The sequence below is a fragment of the Frankliniella occidentalis genome, unplaced genomic scaffold (genome assembly GCF_000697945.3).
Source record: "Frankliniella occidentalis isolate FOCC.00 unplaced genomic scaffold, Focc_3.1 Scaffold52, whole genome shotgun sequence".
In the NCBI taxonomy this organism is placed as follows: domain Eukaryota; kingdom Metazoa; phylum Arthropoda; class Insecta; order Thysanoptera; family Thripidae; genus Frankliniella; species Frankliniella occidentalis.
In genome coordinates, this window is record NW_026267182.1 from 89,167 (window position 1) to 101,310 (window position 12,144).

The 12,144-nt window shown below is 41.3% G+C and overlaps 1 protein-coding gene across 1 annotated transcript in view; it reads left to right on the forward strand.

Annotated features, from left to right (window-relative positions):
• LOC113206033 (afadin) overlaps nt 1–10,816 on the forward strand; it is a gene marked incomplete at its 5' end in the record, with an annotated part of 88,915 nt that extends 78,099 nt beyond the window's left edge. Inside the window, 15 exon segments of the mRNA XM_052267436.1 lie at nt 47–120; nt 197–315; nt 705–833; nt 3,807–3,950; nt 4,110–4,578; nt 4,669–4,789; nt 4,892–5,047; nt 5,157–5,377; nt 5,467–5,602; nt 6,476–6,655; nt 8,066–8,274; nt 8,369–8,924; nt 9,132–9,383; nt 9,470–9,582; nt 9,695–10,816. Coding sequence (XP_052123396.1) covers nt 47–120; nt 197–315; nt 705–833; nt 3,807–3,950; nt 4,110–4,578; nt 4,669–4,789; nt 4,892–5,047; nt 5,157–5,377; nt 5,467–5,602; nt 6,476–6,655; nt 8,066–8,274; nt 8,369–8,924; nt 9,132–9,383; nt 9,470–9,582; nt 9,695–9,905 — 3,090 coding nt within the window. The 3' untranslated portion in view covers nt 9,906–10,816.
• Between the last annotated feature and the right edge of the window lie 1,328 nt (nt 10,817–12,144).

The following is a 12,144-nucleotide window of genomic DNA, read 5'->3' on the forward strand; positions in this document are numbered from 1 at the left end:
AAAAAAAAAGTAAATGATGACACTTTATTTTTCTTATTTTCTTTAGGATGGCCAGCTTCAGGCAGGAGACCAGCTGCTGAAAGTTGATGGTCAAAGTTTGGTTGGCATTACTCAAGAAAAGTAAGTTGCTTGTGCTGCAATAGGAGTTATTTAAGTATGAGTCCTAGGTGATACTAATGTGCTTTGTATTCTTCAGAGCTGCTGAATATCTAGTCCGCACTGGACCAGTTGTTACTCTAGAAGTAGCCAAGCAAGGTGCTATTTATCATGGTCTTGCCACTCTTTTGTCCCAACCATCTCCTGTTATGGGAAGAGGTAAGTTACAACATAAAGTCAAAACAAAGTCATATGTTGGAAATGGGTTAAGATTGGAGGTGATGGCATGAGTTCTTCTACCTAACTTGGGTAATAACATGAATTATTTCATTCAATTATCAAGAGTTGTCATAAGCCAATAATAAGCATTACTTACCGTTCCTTCTTGAAAACATGTTGTCATTTAATAAGTTTTCTGCTTTCTCTCTTCAACTAAAAATGCTTTGGGTTTCTGCATTTCTCTTACAACCTCATCAGAATATTGCCTCACACAGAAGAAAAAAAGAAATCAACCAATCCTTACTAATTCTTTGACAAATATTCACTGTGATGCATTTTCTGCTTGGTTTTCGTGGTTCTGGTCATTCTCATTTCTTGACTTCTCACAGCTTCCTCTCGACCTTCCTCTCCTCCCGTCTGTTCGAGAGCTGCCCGCTTGCCTATCAGCACTTCTATGGGAAGCTTGCGTCCAAGCTACAATGAACGACTCCCAGATTGGAGCAAACGCCCCTGTCCAGGTGTGGCTTCAACTGCTCCCCGCCGTCCCACATCCTTAGGTTGCAACTTTTATCCTAATCATCGTCAATATCTTTCTCCCTTTGATACCCCTATGTGTGTGGACAGTTGGCAGAACAATCATTTTTCACATACACCATCAGGCAACTGTGGAGGTGTTATCACGCCAACATTTGTTGTAACCCCACCTGAGGCTGAAACTGCATCTACTCATTCTTATCTTGAAGTGCCTACAAATTACAATAGGTGTTTGAATGATCCAGCACCTGATGAAATATGCAAGTGTGAGAAAGAGGCAATGCGCTCCAAAAAAGAAGCCATGCAAGGTGTTGATAATTCTGCTGGAAATACATCTCCGTCTGTTAAGTGGAAGGCAGAGGTGATTCGACAATACAGAGAAAGATTAGAACAGAGACAGAGAGAAGACATTTCAAAGAGGGAAGAGCAAGAACCGCTGGATAATGGGTTGCCTAATTCTAAAATATTAGACAGGAGGAAAGTGTACGAAATAAGTAGTGCTGAAAATGGTCTTGATTCAAGTTCTACTTGTTCAACACTTGAAGCTGACTGTGATTCATTTTCTTCATCACCGCAAATTACTGAAAGCTGCAATACACTTTGTTCCAATTCAGAGTGTATTGAAAACAAGTTCTCAGAAAATGACAATATGGCCACTGTGGATAAACTGATCAGCAGTAGAAATAATAATGTTCAATCAGATGAAATCCATAGTAAGCGAGGGAAACTAACCAACTCTATTAGTAAACAAAGTAAACTCTCTGAGGAAGAAAAGAATAAAAAAATTCGAGAGGTTGAGGAAATTGTTAGCTCTTTAGAAAGTATTCCTGCTACTTTTAAGGAAGTGGATATTGATGTCGATAGATCTTTTAAATACAAAGTACCATTTGGTTTACAAACTAGCAGTGTTAAAGGAAAAAACATAGATGTGTGTAGATCTAATCCTTCAGTTGTAAAGTGGAAAGATGACTTTATTTCCTCAATGTTGAACCTAGATCTGAGCAGATTAAATGACACCTCATCCAGTTCATCATGCCATAGCAGCTTAAGTTATACTAATGAAATTTCACCACGTGATTTGATATTTGGGTGTGGGCGTGTAGCAGAGTTAGCTCGTCATTTTACTCAACTCGGTGAGTCAGAGAAATGCAATGTAAGGAGGAGTAAGTCCGAACCTGATATCAGTCCACGAACAGATAAGAGACGTCCTGCTGGTGATTACACTGTTTATTCTGTTGGTCTCAAAGCTGTTGACTTAACTGTTCACCACAATGAAGATAGTAATCTTTCTCCTAAAAAGTTGGAAGAAGTTACAAACAGTGCTGACTATATTTCACACAGCAGCCAGAATTTGTGTGTAGAAAAAGTGTTTGTTAATGAAACAAATGCTCATGAGTATACCAACGGTAGATCTCAATGTGACCAATGCTCAAGCAGTTCTGAAGACTCTGACAGTCCATGGGTTCAGCTAAGGAGGTTATTACATGCTGAATCACTTAAAACAGAAGAGATTGGGCAAGTGTTTGAAGATGATTTAGAAGATAGCTTTGCTTTGAAAGTAGAACCTGGTATAAATATGTGGGCCCGCATGAAGAAATTAGTGAAAGGAGGTGCCAGTGATGAAACATCAGGGCAGGTTTCAACATCATGGATGTACAGAACTGATGTCAAAAACAAATCTGATAAGAACAAACAGGAGAAGAGGACTAAAAAAACCTCTCTTGATTCCACCTATTTGTCGTTTGATGTTACTGCCAAACCTGAAAAACTTAAACAAGAGAAAAGGTTGAAGAAGATCTCACTTGATTCCTCTTACCCACCAGTTCATGTCATTGCACAAGAACCTGTAATGAGAAGCAGTAATAGTGAAAATTGTTTGGTGTCAAGTACTGCAAGAGAAACTCAGCAGCCTTTTCTGATGAGGGGAGAAAGATCGAGAAGTGAGGAAGCACTTTTACAGAAAAAAAAGCCAAAGCGGCGTGTCGTTTTCTCTTGTGTTCAAGAAAACAGCGATGGAGAGAAGTCACCATCCATCTTGAGATATTCTGTGACTAAACCAAACAGCTTAGAGCATGGTACCTCTTCTGAGGTTCATCGTTATTCAGTTACAAAGCCCATTTCGGAAGTTAAACCCAAATTTCCTGAAGCTTATATTCGGACTAGAACTTGCCAGAGTGTGGAAGACTTGCGAAACAAAGCAATTGATAATCCATCAAAGCCAACTTTAGCTCGGCAATTTGTGTCAATGCCTCACATTATGCATCCTTTGTATATTGGAGGACACACTCATCTTATTCCTATAAGAGCAATCAGTGATGAAATGTTATGCCGACATCTACACTGTGGGCATCTCAACCGTTATTACTATCCTTGTGAGTGGTTACAAGTAGTAAAGGCATGACTTTGGAAATATGCACCTTATTATTTCGGCTGTTTTATAAGCAATGTCAATGTTCATTTAAATTTGCAGCTTAAGTTATGAGCAGTAGCTGCTCATTTAAAGATTATATTCTCTCAATCAAACTCAATGACTGTTTTAGTATTATGCTAAGTGCATTTGTTAGTACTCCATGCACTTGACACTTTTTCTGCCAACTGAAACCACTTGCAATCTTTTGATATATATTATATTACTTTTCATTTATTTTTTACTAATCCAGGATTTTTTTTCCTTTTTATTATTTATATCCATTTTTTTTTTTTTTTTTTGCCAAAGGATACCCTTGTTGGTTTTGTTTATGTTTTTTGTTCTGCATGAATTACTTGCATGTGGCTTTGCTTCCTCTAATTTCTAGGTCTGTTTTCTATCACTAAACATTGTATTTTCCTTTGGCAATTTTTCTTTGTGATTGCCACTAATGCCTCATTAAGAACATAAAATATCAGTTGATAGTAGCAGATTTTTTTTTACATTCTTAAGTGTCATTCTTTTTCTAATCTTCACTTTTTTATCTCAGGGCCCAGACGTATGAGTGAGCGTGATTTACCATCTCGAGTTCTTAGTGAGCAAAATCATAACACAAGCACTCTAAATGGTGGCCGTAACATTCTCCCCCCGCATGCTCCTATTCACAGTTCCAAATCAGTACCCTCGCTTAATAGTAAGTACCTTAAAGCAACTAATATTAAGCTTGCATTCATTCATCATCTTGGGTTGGTTTTGAAAAAGTAGATTAGTTTTGTTGTCATTAATTTGTTTTGTGTCTTCACACTGCTTGCTGACCAGATACCTTATGTTGTTTTTTTTCTTTGCCTTCTAGCGGGAGGACACAATGATGGTCCTGCCATAGGTGGAATGGGCCATGGCCCTATGGGTCCCATGAGCCCAATAAGCCCCATCATGGGCCCAGGTGCTGGACGTCCACCACATCATGAGGTTTTTAATCCTGGATACTCTCGTACATCTTCTACAACCAGCATACCTCAAGGACTCAGATCAAGATCCAGTCAAAATCTTACTGATGCGCGCTCACCAACTGGCACAGCTATGCCTCCAATGGGACTCGGATCAAGACAAATGTCCAACCCTAGTCTACAACCACCCCAACAACCACCTCAATCTCAGCACAGTCCAAATGGACACTCAGTGGGACCTGATGGTGAACGATTTTATCAGAACTTGAGTATTTATCGTAATCAGGATATGCATAATGGGTACCCACCTCAATCAAGAGGAAAATTGCCTAGTCCTCAGCACCCTTCTGGAGTGCCGCAACCACAGCAAGATAGGTAAATATTATTTAAAATTTAATACCACATGCCACATGTTTTAGAGATGGGAGGTAGCTTGTATTTTAACCATTCTTAAAAATCTTTCAGAAGCCCACCTCACATTCAGAAGAATATGCAAAATATGCCAAATCTTCGTGGATCTCAATCTTCATTACACAGGGATAGACCTGCATCAGCATATTTGCCTCAAAACTCACCGCATACGCAGGTACCTTCTTAATTTCTTTGAACTCAGTCATAAATCTTCAAAAATCACTTCCTAGAATCATTGCATTGTTAGTTTTTTCTACTTTTAAAATGAAATTTTCAGATGATCCCTGGTATGGGTGGAATGCAAGCAAGGTCACAATCTTCACGTGACATGGTTAGACAAGATGCCAAGCTTGCAGAAATGCAGGAGGAAGTGAGAAGACGAGAACTAAGACAACAGCAGGGACCTCAACCAGGCCAGCCAATTAGGCCCCAGGTAAAATATTTCAATGCTTGCCATTGTGCTCTTCTATACTTTACCTACCCGACCACTGTGACTCCATCTTCCTTCTTGGCACTTACTATTTTACTATATTACGTTGCAGATGATGAGCCCATTAAGTCCTCAGCAGCAGCAGAGATTACAAGGTTACCCTCAAGCCGGGCCTCAGGTTCATCCACCACCCACTGCACCGAAACCTGGCATGGGCATGCCTCAGAGGCCACCTCTACCAAATGAAGAAGGTTTCAGAGACTCACCACCTCCACCTCCTCCACCCACCTCTACTCATCCCCTGTACAAAACCTCTCCAGCTGTTGACTCTAGGTAAACATAGAGTTTTCTCAGTATTTGTTTAAGAACCTAAAACCTCTTATATTCAAACGCTGTGAATAATCGTCTCTTGGTTTCTATAGATATAATGCTTCATCAGAGGGTGCACCTCGAGGCAATTTTTACCAACCAAATACCAATAACCAGGGTACATTGCCAGGGAGACACATCCAGTTTAACACAGCTTCCAATCCATGGGACCGTGAAGAGAAGGAACGGGTAAGTTTTAAAGTTAGTTTATGGTGTAGGGTGGTTGTGTTTTCGGTTATACATATGTATACAATTTTATCTATCAAGTCTAGACTATGGTTGCGGTTACTAGTTCTCAGTCCTCCAACAAACCTGTGTATGGTGACATGAAGTGAAATATGACTTTATTTTTGGACATGCTTAAATTCTGTCAGTGCCAATTAACGTAGCTACCTAGTTTCTTGTCATTAGAGCAATGTTTCACTACATGTCGGCAATGGACAGCTTTTGACTGCAGTATTTGTAGCTGATAATGCTTTCCATATCTGCTTAGCAATAAATTTGAACTCAGCTTAGCACATTCTAGCCTTAACCTCCTAATTTCTTTTTGAATACCATATATTAATAGATAATTGAACAATCTGTTTCTGAATTTGCTTAAATATTATCTGGGCTGCATCTTGCCTTATAATTATGTTAATCCAAGTTGTGTTTTGAGGACACAACATTATTTTTACCATGATCATAATGCATTTTAATTTCTAAATTAATGCTTATTCTCAGTATTTTACTTGTTAACTGTACTGGGACTGGGGGGATTCTTTATAGCATATCTCTCTTGTGCATTAATTGCACTTTTTTTTTGAATGTGTGTGTTGTGTGAATGAGGTGATGGAAGCTACTATTTGCTCCTTGCCCTTACATATTTCCTTACACATAATTGCAAATAGTGGTATTGGGAATTCTAAAATAAGATAATTTCGATAAAGTAATTTATGATTTGACAAAAGTTTCTAAGGGTGAGGAGTGAAAGCAGCTCACAGAGCACATAGCTTTAGAGTTTGTCAGCACCAACATTCTGTGTGATCACCTTGTGTTTGGCACACGTGTCTCGCACAATAGGAACAAATCAGGCGACGAGAGGCTGCTCGGCAATGGCGGGACGCACAGATTGCAGAACTCTCTTCTATGCCATCCCGGTCACAACAGCAAGAGGAACAATTACGGGCGTTGCGGTTGGAGCGCGAGTTCCAGAGGCGAGCTGAGGAAGCCCGACAGGATGACGAGGAGGAGGATGATCAAGTGAGTTGTGAGGGATACCGTTACACATTTCTGCCATATTCAATCAATTAGATTATCTATCTACAAGTAGGCTTCTCTACTTTAACATTACATGTTGAGCTAGTTTGTCACGTAAAGAACAGTAGAGTCAATTGCCTACCTTCTTAATAAGTTTTACAAGTCGCACTTATCTAACCACCATCTTGTATTGGAAAAAAATCACTCATCTGATGGATTTTTTTATCCCTCAGAAACATTTTTGTAGGCTTATCTGTAGCTCTTTCTTCAAAGTTAGACAGAGGTGCCAGGTGCCTCTGTGAACCTGTAGGTATACTGTTTAGGCTAATCAAATCATTCATTTGGAGGGTTTCCTACTTTACATCTGTTCAATAGTAACACATCATTAACTTTTTAGGCTGCGTTCTGAAGAGGAAGCTACAGTGAGTGTTTTTATGGGTGCTGTGATTAAATTCATTTAAAGAGCTTTGCTAATTTATTATGCTACACAACGTGTCATGTTTTAGTTGCAATCATTTTACATGTTTATGGTCATCCTCATTTATTTACTTAAAAGCAACTTTGCTAATATCATGCAAATGATATGCATCATGTCTCATTCACCGCATTTTTGCTACTTACGAAGCTTTAATTGTGCAGTTTTAATTAGACTGATTAGTTCATCAAAACCTGATTTGATCCAAGAAACAACTTATTCTTTTGAAAATACTTAGTTTTGTGAGAGGATTATCTCCATTATGTAACAATCTTTCTACCTGTCTACCAACAAGCTGTAAGGATGGAAGCATTTGTGATGTTCGTGCTATTACATTCCACAATCATTCATGTCCTTCTTTTACTTTTTTCTGCTTAACTTAATTGGTATTGCAAGTACATTTTCCACCTTACGTTTCCCAATTCCGTATGTATTTGTTTTACTGTACCCTTCATTGTTCCCTCTCTTTCTCTTTTCCCATTTTTGTTTTGTTTTGTTTGACTTTTTTTTTCATTATTCTTTTATTGTTGTGAATTCTGGTTTCTGTTACAAAAACTGTTCTGTGTGTGTGTATGTGAGTGTTCATGTGCGTTGTTTTCATTTGCACAATTTGGTGATGGTGGCAAAGGCATTGGTTCTTAGCCCACAGAAGGCAGCTAGTCTGCCATGCTTTTTAACCAATCTCTCCTCTCATAACTATGTGTACATATATGCAAGCTCTTCATACCTCATGATTACATCTACTTCACATATCAACCATTTTTATTTTGTTAAAGAACTGACAACGGAGCAGTAATAATTTTATGCTTTTATAAGTTGTGTTTTTTAAAATTGTTTGTTATTCAAATTTTTACCAGAAAGTTTAAGTCTCAAATTAGTCAACGCAACTTACAATATTTCTAAATTATACATTGTTATTTTTATTATCTTTTCATCAGGAGAGTCCAGAGCGGAATCAGGGTCTGTTGCGTCTAGCCCAACCCCCTCTACCTCAGCAGCAACAGCAGCAACAGCATTCCCCTCCTCAGCAGCAAGCTCAGCAGTCCCCTCCACACAATGTTCAACAACAACCTACAATTCAATCACCAGCTCACTCACGTCCATACAACCAGCAAAATGGAATTATTGGCCGAACATCTGTACCTCCGTAAGTCATATTTATTGAGTGTACTGGCTAAGAAAATGTATAGTTAGGCCTCCTAGTCTACTCATCTAATTTGTATTTCTTTTTTTAATTATAGTAATGAAGAAAAGGAAAGACAAAAACGCCTTGAAGACATGAAAAGAAAACAGGCTGAAATGGAAAGGGAACGAGAACAGCAAGCTGAGGAGAGGCTTAGAGAGGCTCAGAAGCAAGAAATTCGTCAACAGCAACATCAGCAGCAACTGCAACAACAACAGTTGCAGCTGCAGCAACAACAACGATTGGCAAACCATCCCCCTCAGTCCATTCTCAACTCTCCTTCAAAGAACAATGTTCAATTCAATAACAGTATTAACAACATCAATCAACAAAATAATGGGACCCGTCCTGGCCAATACACGAGCCCTTTAACAGCCAAACATCCTGCTGCTGGTCACCTACGATTAGAAAACCTTGTGATGAATGGCCCATCTACTCCGCAAACGCCGCCTCAGGGCTATCAACAATATAATGGTTACCCAAACAGTCCAGCGTCCTACAACCACTCCAATCAAAATTTCCATGCAGATGCAACAACCCCTACTTCGCCCACCGGAGGACCTCAGCAGAGGCTAGATACTCTGCTGCACGGATCATCACCATCTGACAAAACTGTAAGTATCTTTCATATTGTATGCATGCATAGCCACAGACAGTAGTAAATTCAACCTTTTATAATTACAAGCAGTAAATTATTAGGTTCTAGCCAATAATTTATTCTTTCATCTGATCTCATTGTGTAGTTGTTTGTATTAGTAGTAGTTTGCATTTAAGTTCTGGTGGTGGTGACTCTTCCATCTTCTGTCTGTGTACGGGTGCAGGCGTTCCCGCCTCAGCCTCCTGAACGCGGCTCATCCTACTCCATCATGATGTCACAGCCCAACCGACAACCGCCCAGCTCAGGACCTCTCTCGCCCTCTTCAAGCAGCGGTCTGCAGAGAAGTTGTCTCGTATCAACACCCGGTGATCAGACTACAAGCTCTACTAAGAGGGTTTCCTTCCATGATCCTGGTTCAAGTCAGCCCCCTCCCCCACCATCATCTCAGCCCCCACCTATTAGAGAAGACCCAAATGTAAGTACCGCTAGTTCTCATGCTGTATACATTATACATCTAGTAAGGCATTAGTTTAATTTCTTGTTTCTTCATGGGCTTGATAGCACTTTATCAATGAGGCTGAGACTATGCTGGCCTCACCCAAGACACCTGATGGACCTGGTGGTATCTTTGTTGGATCAACTCCTGGAGTCATTGGGGCGCAAGAAGTTTACAGGTAAAGTCAAATGAAAAATATCTATCTAAATCCTCTTGTATTTTGGTCACTTCTCCCTTGTACATATTTTTTAACATTCTTTTGTATAAATGTTGTTGCGTTTTGGTTGTAGGGATCCAAGGCAAAGAAGATTAGCTGAACAACAGCAGCAACAGCAGAAACAGCAAACATCTAGAGTGCCAGAAAAACTTACCTTCAAAGAAAAGATGAAGATGTTTGCTATGGAAACTGGTGAAGACGGAACACCCCGTGATAAAGTAAAAATATCTAGAGCTCAGAGGGATATTGACACCATTGCCTCTCCAACTGCTAATAGCTCATAAACAATACATTGTGTTATCTTGTCCTCTTACCCTATCAATTTGTAGACATGATTGTATTATTGTGTATAATTAATTACCTGTGTATCTTTGAATTAGTCCTTTGTGAATGTGTGTAAAATCAGCAATATCATTTTGTAAAATGCAATATGGCACTGTTTATACATTAGTGTAAAAGTGAAGAAGCCGTCCCATTGATGTGGCAATATTGTTTATTCCATTATTTTTCACCAATCATCTTTGTAGATTTTGTCTTATATAAAAGTTTTGTCTTTCAGTCTGGTTGGCTCTGGTATTGTAAATAGTCAGCCAACAGCACGTCCTTGTATCAAATTGTATTATGCATTTGTAATCATGTTGTAGCTGTACTAGCTGAGTGTGTGATGTGTTGTTTAATATTTATTTTTTTTCTCAGCCATAGCATTTTGCTATTGGCTTGAAATGTTTGTAGTAAAGATCATGAGATTTTATTGAATGTTATTACAAATTCCTTTACAGAGGGAAAGTATTACTATTTCTTGTTGGACATTATATGTTTTGTATTAATTTTGAGAACAAAGTGTCCTGTACCTTTTTTGTGATATGGTTGAATTTTAACCATAACATCTTTAAGAAATTTTATCACAGCTTGATGCTGTATGTGCTGTACCTAAGTGGAGCTTAAATTAAATTTTGTGAGTCTATTTTTACATTCTCTTCTATTATTGTAGAATATTTTACAGAGATGGCTATTTAGCAGATGTTAGGAGTTTTTAAGTTTCCTTATAATGTAAAATGAATTATGTAAATTATCGCCCAATGTATTTCATGTAATGTGTATCTATGTAAAGGCAAAAACTATTATTGCATGTATGTACAGAAAATGACATCTTTACAAGACAAGGAACAAATAAAGTAGAGGATGCAGAACCTTATGTTTTCGGTTTTCATTACCTATACGCCCGCTGACGACCCGTCGCGCGGTTGATCAAATGAATTCCTATCCTAGGCGCTTGTCGCCGCAGTCCGCACGAAGGTCCTCAGATAGGGTACTCCAGAGCTGTAGTGAAGAGGAAGGGCACGAGTACCGCGATGGCTCGCTCCTCGCCCTGAAGCAGGCCCACACGGAGGAACCAGCCTGCGCAGCGTTGGCCTTCCCTGGCGGGTTGGCCTCCCCTCCTCACCCGAGCCGCAACCCCAACCCTGACCAACCCTACCCTCCCCATCCCGCCCCGACCCTCTCCCCTGCGCCTCGAGTTGGGGAGGGTGAGGGGGGAGAAACCGCGTCCCGCGTCAGCTGGGGTGGCTTACGGGTGCAGTGGGTGGTGGAAGGTTCGAGGCCGAGGAGAGGGGAGGAAATTCTCCCCGTACAACTGGAAAAGCGTGATGCTGCAGAGATCTGCATAGCCAGGGCCAGCGATCACACCACACCTATCGCTCGTAATTTGCCTTGGGTGGTTCGTGGGACCCGGGCGACCCGGTGGCGACTCTCACACGTGCCTCGCGTGTACGTACCACAAAACAAACGTGTGTCGATTTGCTCGATAGAGAGACTGCATAGTAGTTCTTGTGGAATCAAAATGTTGTCGATAATAATACAAGAGCGGGCTGGCTGGGCAGTGGCGCGGAGTAAGTTACTTGATCAAGGCCGCTCGGATTTGATCCCGCCGATGCGGCATGGCCAATCGGCCGCGGCCGGCACCAGATCAGCCACCACCCATACCTCGAGAGCGCCCGGATCATGCGCAGGCTCCGTGGCCCTCCCGAGTCGTTTAAACGTCAATCGCCTGCAAGTCACCAACGCCTCCGCGACTTCCCCTGTCTCGGCGGCCGCGTCGTCGCGTCAGCGGGCGCGCACACCGCCTCAAACGGCCTTTTACTCTTTTCCGCGGGCCGCGAATACGTCAGCGCGGTGCCGGGGCGCCAAGAGCAGCACCGCGCTCCGAGACCGCCTGCTGCCGGCTGGCCCCTGATGACCCCACCACCACACCACCCTCCCCCAAGTCTCCCCTCCAACCACTTCCTACACATTTCCTGCCATTTCTTTGGCCCCGATACACTATGGGTTCTGGTAGCGTACAGCGAATGAACGAACGAAGCGTCAGTCCTGCTTTCACTGACGTCAGCCTTTTCGCAGCTCGAACGGGGGCTTGAATGTTATCTCATATCTGCAACAGCGCCCAGCGCCGCCCCGGCCACCACGCCACCCGCCCTACGTCGCCGCACCCCTTCCCCCACCTCTGTCCTTCCCTCCACCCCCCCC